Consider the following 10,854-nt stretch of genomic DNA (forward strand, 5'->3'; position numbering starts at 1 on the left):
ACCATCTTCCTGAAGCTAAACAGACCCAATTTTGGATTTGAAATGTAAAAATACAACTAACACAGTTATACATTTCATAACATTTTCTGTCAAAAACAAGTCCGTCACGACAAAAGAAGCATTTTCCTATGCCTGACAGTTTTTCTGCTTATAACATTGCAGTGCTGTTAAGATACTGTATATTTTTAGGCCCAGTTTATTTTAGTTTTACCATTTATTCAATATGAATACCCTGTGATGCTCAGAAAAATCAGAACTATCAAAATTCTGACTGAAACAAAGGGTTATTACCTTTGTAAAGACTTAATACCTACAACCCTGTGCTCATGTTTACTTCATTATCGAGCATTTAGATGGTTTTCCTCCTCACGCTAAGATGATTTTTAAAAATTAGGAAGCTGTGAAAAGCTTCTTCATCAAGTTTATGTAGTGAAAATGTTAATAAAAGAAAATATGGATTTTCTAAATTTATTTTTTGATAAGCTGAAAATTAGATTCTAGCTAAGATTTTCTCAAAATGATGTCAAGTTATCTAACAAAGTGTATAGTTTGTTAGACTATACAGTGGTCAATATTATATATAAAAAAAGTCTATTTGTGATTATTTTACTAGCACAAAAAAAATGTAGTGGTAAGAGCAAAGAAAAGTGCATATAAACAAAATAAGTTATAAAGTCACAGCAAACATGAGAAAGTTTGAAGTCTTTGTTTTTGCAACTTATGTGCCTCTTAACTCAGTTTATAAAATGTATTTTTACTTTTATTTCTCAAAAACAAAAAACTAAAGTGATTAACAAAGTCAAAACTGGAACAATGGGAATATCACACAGCAAATATGCCTCCAACACAGCAACGCAAACAGTCCCACCATTGAACTTCAGTCAGGAAAAACTATTTTAAAAAATGACTATGTGCAACGAAACATGACTTCTTTTAATTAGAAAACATAAATACACAGAAATGTCATTCAGGGCTCTGAATAGTCATCAATTTAGAAAAATGGCAAACTCAGTTATTTAAATGAAGACATTTAACCTAGTTTCAGTTACAAAACACTAGAACAAATAGCTTTTTTAACTTAAATTAAGAATAAAATGTAGTTAAATATATACAGCTGTGAAAAAGGGAGGCATAAACTGGCAGTGTCATTAATATAGAAAAACGTTTCTGGCTTCTTCCCCCCCTCAATAATAAGTAACAAAATGACACCAAAACATTTATTCCTTAAATATCAGATGTTTCTGAATCAGAACTGTAAAACAAATGATGCTTTTCAATTAAAAAAAGAGCTTGGATTTCCAACCGTGGTTGAAATAAAGAAATAAAACCAGCCGCAAAAGAATAAGAAAAATAGGCAAAAAAAGCCTGTGGATGAGGAAAAATATAATGAGGCTGTAGGATTAATCTTACTTTACTTCTAAGACACGTTATCTGTCTGGAATTTTTTATTTACCCAGAAAACCATTAAAGTCTTAGTAAAGACATCAAATGTGGCTTCCTTAAAAATATGTATATATTTGTTGAAGAACGCATGCAGGTGCCAGGTGTCATTGACAAAAGTCACTGTATCGTGTCTGATGCACAGCTGTGCAGTCTAAAGATGTGTCTTTTTTTGTTTTAAGGCAACAATATGAAGCACTGACTGTGCAATAACAACATAACAGGAAATATTTCTTGGAGGTGTGTGAAATGAGGGCAGCAGAGTTGTGGCAGGCAGCAGAGATCAGTAATTGAGGATCTGCACATCAAACAGGTCACACACTCCTGCACCATCATCCAGATTGAAGCTGTAGTCTATACCTGTTCGTAGGAACAACAGAATCTGTGAGGTAAACTGGGAAATATGTCTGTTATTACAAACACATTCAATGCATCACACACTTTCAGACATCAGAAAAATCCCCAGGAAAGAAAATCTGGTGCCAGTTTCACACTGCGCTGCAGACCTCCAAGGTTTATATTTATCTATCTATCAGAAGAGTGCCATGGCTGAGTATGCCTTAACAGTTAGTACTCATTTTAGATTTCTAAAAGACATTTTTGGGGTAAAAATGACCAGAAGAGTATCCAGTAAAAGTCATGTTTAGATGCTACTGAGAATGTAGGAATAAGTTGCTGCTTTTCACTGCGCTGGATTTGCTGAGATACATGTGGTATTAATAACATAATCATGATCATCCATCTTATTTGACAGATTCTCTAAGCACATGTAGTCTGCTAAAGTTCGGGCTGTCAGATTTTATCTGTGGCACAAAGTTATTTTCCTTTTAAGTGAAAGAACGTACAGCTTTACTCGATTCCAGAATTTAAGCATAGATAACATGGTCTTAATCAAGTTCTGAAATGATTTAAAGCTATTAGTCCATTGTGTCATATAATATAAAGCAAAAATTGAAAGACTGATAGTACATACACCACTAAAAACGAAACAAAAGTATGTGTGTGTAAAACAAATGCATACAATCCTGGTAAAAGGGTGACTGCTAACAGACCAAGATAGTTACAGACCAATCAGGTTTCTTTAAACTCTGTGAGGTATCCAGATCTAACTAAACAAATTCAGAGGTTTGTGATGTAGGTGTTATAATCCTCACCATTAGAAGACATTAGTTCATCAATAAGGTCAACAGCTCCTATGAGAGAATAAAAAAAAAAAAAATTTAATAAAGATTTTACTGATTTAGTGTAAATCAATCCACCCCCACCTTCCACAGTCAAACAGGTTTAATAACTTCTGTAGAAGTCACCATAAACGTCTTTGTAACTCGTATTGTGTTTCCGAGTTTCAGGTGTGACTACTCCTGTTCACTTTTTCAGTTCATTGTACCCTGAGATACAGCGATTAAAACATAACTTTAAAATAATAAATGTACACCAAATTAGCAAGTCCAAGGTTCCTGAGACACTTAATGATTTACAGGATCTGATGTTATTGACTAGCATAACTTTATCAGTTGGGTTGCTGCTTGGTTCAAATATAGCTCAGTTGGCTCCAACCACACACTATATTGGTCTCCATTCATCCTCTTTTCTAATATTTGGTTGCTAGGGTAACGGGTCAACAAATTCTGCTTCTGCCCAGCAGAAGCGCCTCAGCTGACTCTTCAATGCAAAGCAGACTCATTGTTCACCAACTCCTACTCTTCAGAAAGAGCCTGAACCTAAAGCAGGGGTCCCCAAACTTTCTCCTGTGAGGGCCACAAAACTTGTCCCTTCTCTGATGGGGGCCCGGGGTCAGTTTGTAACAGAAAAAGTGTGACGATTGTAAGAGTGCTAAACATAAAAATGTATTGTTTTTCAGAAAGCACAATCAAATAACCTTTTCTGGATTCTTCAGAGAACAAAAGTCAGGAAATAACACTATTTATGAAATAAATAATAAACAAATAACACTGGGTTCTCCACATAAAAAAAAGGGTTAGGGTCAATTATATGCATGTATAAAATAGTTACTAACTAATAGTTAATAATAAATAAAGTTCATTACTAAGGAACATTTTATTGCAAAAGTCCAACTTATCAAATAAAAATGCACATATATGAAAATACTCTGGTATTGTTCAGGGGGCCGGACCAAATGTGGAGGCGGGCCGCATCTGGCCCGCGGGCCGTAGTTTGGGGACCACTGACCTAAAGGAAGCAATCCAACTCCATCCACTGAGAACCATGACCTCTGACTATACCTTGTTTACTCAACAACAATTTCTGGTGAAACCTGAAGAGTTTTTGTTGCGTTTGTACTGTAAATTTCTACGAAAATAGCGAATATTTTCTCTGACAACGGCACAATTTGAGAATAGTTCTAAAACGTACCAGTGTCTGTTGTCTTATAAACAGAATATAACTTTCATCCTTGCTTTGAATTGCTCCGGTGTATCTTTTCATCATCTGTGAAAAGATTCCCACACCAGACATGGTGTCTCTGCTGAGACATCACCTTGAGATCAATTTAGGGTATCATTTTTAATGTGCACAAAACAAAGATGATTTTAGCAAAAAAAAAAAAACTTTTGCCCTTTTTCTAACAAATCTAGATGGATCAGATTTGGCTCAAAACGTTGTTAGGTTTAAGGCCATTTTTGTAGCTGATTACCAATTATGTTCATGACAAAAACAGAGGAATTTGCAGGGTTTTTTTAAACTGGAAATGAGTGTAAGATACCAAGCACAACATATTTAAAACAGTGTTTACATGGATATGAATATGGACTAAGTTAACAATGAGATGAAAAAAAATGGATAATAATTAGCTTTTAATGTAATTTTGTGCTGATAAAATTTGATCCAATAACATTAAAGATGGGAGAGGTTTTCCAACCCATTAGAAGGGTTTATATTGGAGTGTGGTCTTATCTTATGATCACTGTAAATTCTTTAAGCAAGCCAGCGAAGCAAACATTAAACCACCCATGATCGCTATCTCTGCATGTGGTGTCCAGCAAAGCGCCTCACCCTCTCTGTCGTCCCTCATGCTGTCAGCGCCTGCGCTGAGCCGCAGCAGGCTGCTAACGTCCAGAACAGACTGGAACTCTGGATCCTCCAGGTCTATTTGATGCTGCTCCAACACTGCTGCTGCTGACTCGCTGTGACACTCTGCAGAAATACGATAGCAAGCAGGAATGCTGTTAGAAAATTCACTTCCGAATGTGCTTAAAACCTTTTCCAACTCTCATATCCATCCTAAAACTAATTTAAAACCAGCAGGTAAAGTACTTAAGTTGGTATATACAGCAAGATGGTAATAAAGCAATTTTAACAGACTAGGACCTCAGGACTTTTTACCGTAATCTATAGTTAGTCACAGTTTCCAGCACCTTGTTGTGTAACAGCAAGAAAACAAAACTAAAAATCTTCTGTTTTTGCCATTTCCTCATTTATTCCGGTAATAAAGTTCTGCATCGGTTTCGCTTTGAGAATGGCATCAGCTGAACTTGCATAATTACAGAAACACAGGCAATCAAACTGTTAATGGAGAAATCCCTTTCACAATGGAAAATAATGGCTTCGCATGACTTGTGGGAAAAATCTGGCTGCTGCAGAACAGTAAATACAGCAATTATTAAATATGTTAATACATTTATGCAACTTTCTCTCCAAACAAATAAAAATGGCAAAAACAATAGCACTCCAAACGAGAACATTAACAACTAAAAGTTAATTTAAAAAGATGGTAGCTGTAATTAGGCAAACATTTATAATAGAAATCCCCATTGTAAGGTCTGACCCCCGGGGTTCAGTTCACATAGATGATCAAGCTACACATCATGACTCTCAGAGTACTTTCATTTTAGTTGCAAGACATTGTCACATCTCACTTTCCTGTCCTGGCATGTTAAATAAAAAGCTGTGACATCTGATATTCCTGGGATGAGTTTTGTGACTTGTACCATGGGAGATCAGTCCAGTCAGGTAACAAGGCCGTGTGTGCTTTCAGTATACACTGCAGGGAATACAGAATCTAACAGGTGTGTGTACATCTCAGCAGCACATCCCTGAATCCTCCATGTTATCACTTTACAACCACAAACTTATGTTTTACTGAGATTTTAAGGTGTACCCAAACACAAAAATCAATTCACGTTTTTTCTATTTTATGGTTTAATAAAAAAAATAATTCAGAAGTGTTGTGTGCAACACTTCTGAATTCACTTCCGTAGATTGTTACACTTCCGTAACAATCTACCGAAGTGTAGATTGTTACTTCTGAAGGACTCTAATGTGGCAACTCAAACATGAATATGCTTGGACACCAACCAGCTCTTGTGTTGTAGCTGTGGAGCTCTCTGCCAGTATTTCCCTACAGCTCCCTCTAATGATCTTCCATCAACTTGTAACAACTCGGCTAAAGAAACATACATCTCCTCAGCATGATGCTGACATCACCATATTTCACCATAGGGGTAGTATGGTCAGTGTGTTGTAAGATTTGACTTTTTGCGGCTTTTTCTGCCCAGTTATGATTTTTTTCTTTTAGACTCTTTTCCGAGAAGTGACCAACAGATCCGCTATCAGCAGATTGTCTCACCTCAGCTATGAATCTCTGCAGCTCATCAACAGTCACAATGGGGTTCTGATAAATAGCCTCCTTTCCCAGCCTGTTTAGTCTAGGTGGCTGGTCAGGTTATGGTAGGTTTGGACTTGTGCCATAAGATCTCCAAATCTTGCATATTTTTAAACCAACTTATCAGCAGCTTTATCTCCGACCCGTCCGCTGTGTTTTTTGAGTCTATGTGATGCAGTTTGTTGTTAAATAATGTCTCACTTCTTTACAGAACAGCCAGATTTATACTGAGTTTAAATTACACACAGGTGGGCTACATTTTTTAATAAGGTGATTTTAAGTCAGTTTGCTATATTCGATTTTATCTAGGTATATAAGAGTAAAGGCAGCAGATTACTTTTCCTTCTGCTTGATATTTATGCACTTCTTTGTGTTGGTTACATTTGAGGTTGTGCACCGCACACTAGCTTGGCCTATAAATGTCATAGTATTCAGTAATTGTTTATACTTAACAATTGTCCCCATGCAAACAAACAATAAAGAAAGAAAGTTCTAGTCGCTGTGGTGGATCACACGTTGAATCCACTTCAAGCACTCAGTCCTTTTTAAATAATTTCCAAAGCTTACAGGAAACACGTAGAGGATTAAAATTTGAAATGAATATTTAGTCACTCACCCATTTGCACGTCACTAGGGGTGGAAGATGGAGTCAGCTCTTCATCAAGGTCTGGCAGCACCATCTGCTGGTCTGAGGAGACGGAGTCCTGGCTGCAGGAGAAGGTGGGGTTGGGTGTAGTGGCAGCACAGTTTAGGAGGGGGAACTTCTGCAGGCTGGCGGGCGTGCTGGGCGGGGTTGGCATCAGACAAATGTCGTCGGTGGGTGGTACAGGAAAGACCACAGGGACTCTGGAGCCGGACTCTCTGTTGATGAGCATCACTTGGATGGGAGCAGAGTGGCTCCGCAGGTTCACTTGGTATTTCTTCTGACCACTTTTACTCTGTAAAAATGATCATGAGCTTACTGTATCAAAGAAACTTCATCAACAGTTTTATATATATTTAGTTTTCAGGAAACACCAAACAGCCTGCGATGAAAGGTCTGCTTTAACACAACAGAAAGCTGGAAAGAACCTTTTAAATGTTAAACTTTCTAGTCAATGTTGTCATAAGGGAAGAAAATGTTAATTTCTATTCAAGCTGGTAAATCACTCTACCCTTTCAGGACGTGGCACCTCCAGCTGGGTTCCAGAGGGAGCCACAACAGCCAGAAGAGTGTCTCCACTGAAAGAATTGCAGATGTCCTCGTGCGTCACAAATTTATAGGTGGAGAGATGTTAAAGAAACAGGATTAACTTCAAGAGAAAAAAGGAGACAATAAAAGGGAAAAACAAAGGCTTTAGGCATTGTGAGAGTCAGGGTTAGCCTGGCTGCTTTTTCACCGAATTTCATTAGTGATTATATTTTTAATCCTCCTTTTATAGCCTTTTTCTGTTCAACGGGAAAACAATGCTGACAGAATCCGACAGGGGTTTCTTTCATGTGAGACGAATTAAATGAGCCTTGGAACAATTCAGAGTTAAAACGTCAAAACTACGTCAACTTTTCTTGGAAAGAAATCAAATGAAAAGTCTCTGTGACAAATGTAAACACTTGAGGTGAAAAAACAAATCTGAAATTTCCTTTAGCAGTGTTAGAAAACAGGAATGAAATGTTGGAATGTTAACAGGAAAAAATAAGGATTAACAATTAAACAAAAAAACATTTAAAAAAAGAAACAAAGAGCCGAAGGATATGCACAGATGTCTGGATCATGGTTGAGGTGTTTGATGTTCTCTTCCACCCAGGCCTTCTGGTCATCCAGCTCCTTCTCTTGAACCTCAAGCTCAGAGATGTGGGCTTTTAAAACTCTGATCTGCTCCAACATCTCCTGACTTTGGCTCCCGTTGTTCTGCCCCCTGATCACGGGGAGGGGGAAAGAGAAAGGTTTTAGAGACTGTAGAACCACTGCTTGTCAATTCTAACTTAAATATTCAAAGATCAAAGATTCACCAGCCTGCAGTTGCCCTTTCGGGTTTGCTCATTTAAAAATAAAAAGCAAATATTTGCAAACCTCCACTGGATTATGTTCTTGTTTTTCTTCTCGATTAGCCCAACACCTTCCAGGACGTTCGTGATGTCATAAATCCTCCTCTTCTGCTTCACTGCCAAACTGTCTGCAGCCTGTTGATTCAGGCAGACAGAGACATAAGTCGCCTGCATATAAGAGGCGTTATCTAAAAGCAACACACGCACAACACTGAAATATTGCCCAAATCCTCCCAAGAAAAAAAAAACAGCTTATGCTTAAGAAAAATTAAAAAAAACACTGGCCTTTTCTTAAATAAAGTAACAAAAGAGGAGGGAGGGGAGAGAGTCTAAGAAACATCCACTGTAACCATTAACCAGGTTTGGCGCGCAAGAAAAGAGGGAAAAATAGATTCATGCATAGAATTGGAAGATAAAGTTTAATGGATGATTTGCGAAGCTTGTGCTAATACATATTAACATTTTAAGCAGGATTCCTGAACTGAAGATGCAATGCAAAAAAACTAAAGTTATTTGTGGGGCTTTCTCATTAAAAACATTTTTATTCCAGCTTCACTACAAAATTGTTGCCTTGTGCTACTGAAAGCAGAACAGTAAAGTAAAGCATATTATATTGAAGAATTCACCTGTCAATAAGACATAGTTTGACCCTAATGGTGTCTTAATACATTTTATTAAAAATGTGTAAGCCTATATTTACCAATAAGGCACCTCATATTAAAGGTTTTTTGATGTGCAGAACAGTAGGATTTCAAAATGTGTTCTTTTGGCAAAGTGTATTTTGCCAAATGTTCTCTATATTTTTTTACTTTATCATTCCAAGTACAAGAACTTAAACACAACTTTATATTTTGTTGTGTATAAAGACAACATTTTCACAAATTACAGCAGCTAGTCAGGATTCACAACTCAAGTCCCCAAATACTTTGGTAATTTTTTGGAATTCACTTTACCTCTGTAAAAATATATGAAAGAAGGGCTACTTTTACATGAGTACAAATTTTGACTCCAATAATCAGTCTATACGTTTCGTTAACGTGAATTCCAGGAGGAGGGAAAATAATTTCAGCTTACTATTTAAATTTACCTGTAGAAAAACGTCAATCATTTTTGCCTTTTTCTATTACAGAAATGGGTAAACAACGAAGATCTGTGGTAAGGATTTTGCATTTGGCGATTTCTGGAACAACAAACTGACTTTTTGAAAGTTTGAGATTCTTTCAAATACAGCATGCACAGGAATTCACATGCCAGTGCTAAAGATACTCAACCTGTAAACAATAAGTTAGATTCACGTTTTCATCATACCTCAAGTTGTTTTGTTTACAGTTTGTTCTTTCATTTGTTTTTGACGGCTTTACAATGGGCTAATCCTAATGGCGGACTCCTAGTGCACCTGTTCCATACATAAATACACCTGACGACTTGTGTCGGACAGCCCTTTGTTAAAACTAGCAGCAGAAACTGCGGGGCAGCACAGCACCGATCAACCTCCCCCCACCCCAATATACACTCAAATAATGTGAAAGAGTCGTCTGTCGGTGTCACTGACCACTTTTAAATCAAGAACGCCATCCTTAGCTTCTTGCAGTAGACTGACAAACTTCATCGTGAGGAGCCCCAAACTTTTTTCATGGCGACTCGAGGTCGAGCGTTCAGTCACCGTCCTTTCCAACTCCATCTTCTCTCTAGAAAGAGAAGCACCCACTTTTTTTTTTTTTTGTCTTTTGTTTTAGTCAGTTACTTGCGTTTAACTACAGATAGCGACCATTATTCTCAACTAACAGATAACACGTCTGTTACCTTAACAGGACCAGCATTTACGCTGCCTCTGTGGTCTTTTTAAATGAACGGACGTTACGTTGAGTTACGGTTGCCATGGCAACCCTTGTCCACCTCGTGCCCTCCTCCCCTTAGACTCCGCCCCCAAACAATACGGAGCGACATTGCCAACAAATCAAATAATTTGACCCAGTTTAAGGCAAGTATTGCAGAAAATACATTATATACTCCATAAAGGTCGACATACTAAAAGTGTTACTATAAATATAACATGACAGAAACACTCATGTTCATAAATGTGTGTAAAATGTACATTTTTAACTAGTCACAACATAGCTTTGCTAAGTAATTATATATCCTACGTTTCTACATTAAACAAATATATACTGTTTTAAAGTTAGCCTTTACAATACTTTAAATTATAAATTAGTAAAACAAACATTTGCAATTTATTGTTTGGTAGGAAAGACGTTTCAATATCCCTTTATGATTTATTTGTAAACTGCCAGGCTTTTAACACTTTTGAACTTAAATCCCTGCTGCATTCTTATTTAAATTATACTAGAATGCATGAATTGGGACCTCTATCTGACTATATAATAAAACTATACAAGAATTAACTGGATTAATGTAAAGGGTACTTAACTGATTTTGTTTCGGACTTTGACTAGGACACTGTAAGCCATTTAGGGTCACCATCCTGAGGTAAAGTGAACGTCCGTCCAAGTTTGGTTGTCCCTGCAGAAGGAAGGCTTACCTATAGCATGATACTGCCACTGCCGTGTTTCATAGTGGGGACAGTGTGTTCAGGGTTTTAAATTCTCTGTACATTTTGACCAAGGCACATTTTTCACAGGTGTATATTAATAGTTAACTTTGTTGGACCACATTACTACATTGTATTGGACTAAAATTAATTGAGTTGGACAAAATCACATTCTTTACATTTCATCTTATACAACGTAATTTGTTGTAAAATAGTGCAA

At 37.0% G+C, this 10,854-nt stretch overlaps 1 protein-coding gene across 1 annotated transcript; it reads right to left on the reverse strand.

Moving 5' to 3' along the window:
* Positions 1-915: 915 nt before the first annotated feature.
* On the reverse strand, positions 916-10,827 carry e2f5 (E2F transcription factor 5). The gene is made up of 9 exons (XM_028021396.1): positions 9,890-10,827; positions 9,639-9,774; positions 8,112-8,221; positions 7,795-7,956; positions 7,216-7,324; positions 6,678-6,999; positions 4,453-4,593; positions 2,595-2,633; positions 916-1,800 (listed from the first exon to the last, which is right to left on the reverse strand). The coding sequence occupies exons 1-9, from the start codon at positions 9,904-9,906 to the stop codon at positions 1,724-1,726; spliced, it is 1,113 nt and encodes a 370-aa protein (XP_027877197.1). The 5' UTR covers positions 9,907-10,827; the 3' UTR covers positions 916-1,723.
* Positions 10,828-10,854: the final 27 nt, after the last annotated feature.

This window comes from Xiphophorus couchianus, chromosome 6 (genome assembly GCF_001444195.1).
Source record: "Xiphophorus couchianus chromosome 6, X_couchianus-1.0, whole genome shotgun sequence".
NCBI classification, from domain to species: Eukaryota; Metazoa; Chordata; class Actinopteri; order Cyprinodontiformes; family Poeciliidae; genus Xiphophorus; species Xiphophorus couchianus.

What these genes read in the sequence shown, in the direction of transcription:
- e2f5 (XM_028021396.1), bottom strand. An exon ending in GCGTTCTTGATTTAAAAGTG is followed by an intron (nt 8,222 to 9,638) that starts GTCAGTGACACC and finishes CTGAATCAACAG; the next exon opens with GCTGCAGACAGTTTGGCAGT. An exon ending in AGGTGCCACGTCCTGAAAGG is followed by an intron (nt 7,000 to 7,215) that starts GTAGAGTGATTT and finishes TCATTTTTACAG; the next exon opens with AGTAAAAGTGGTCAGAAGAA.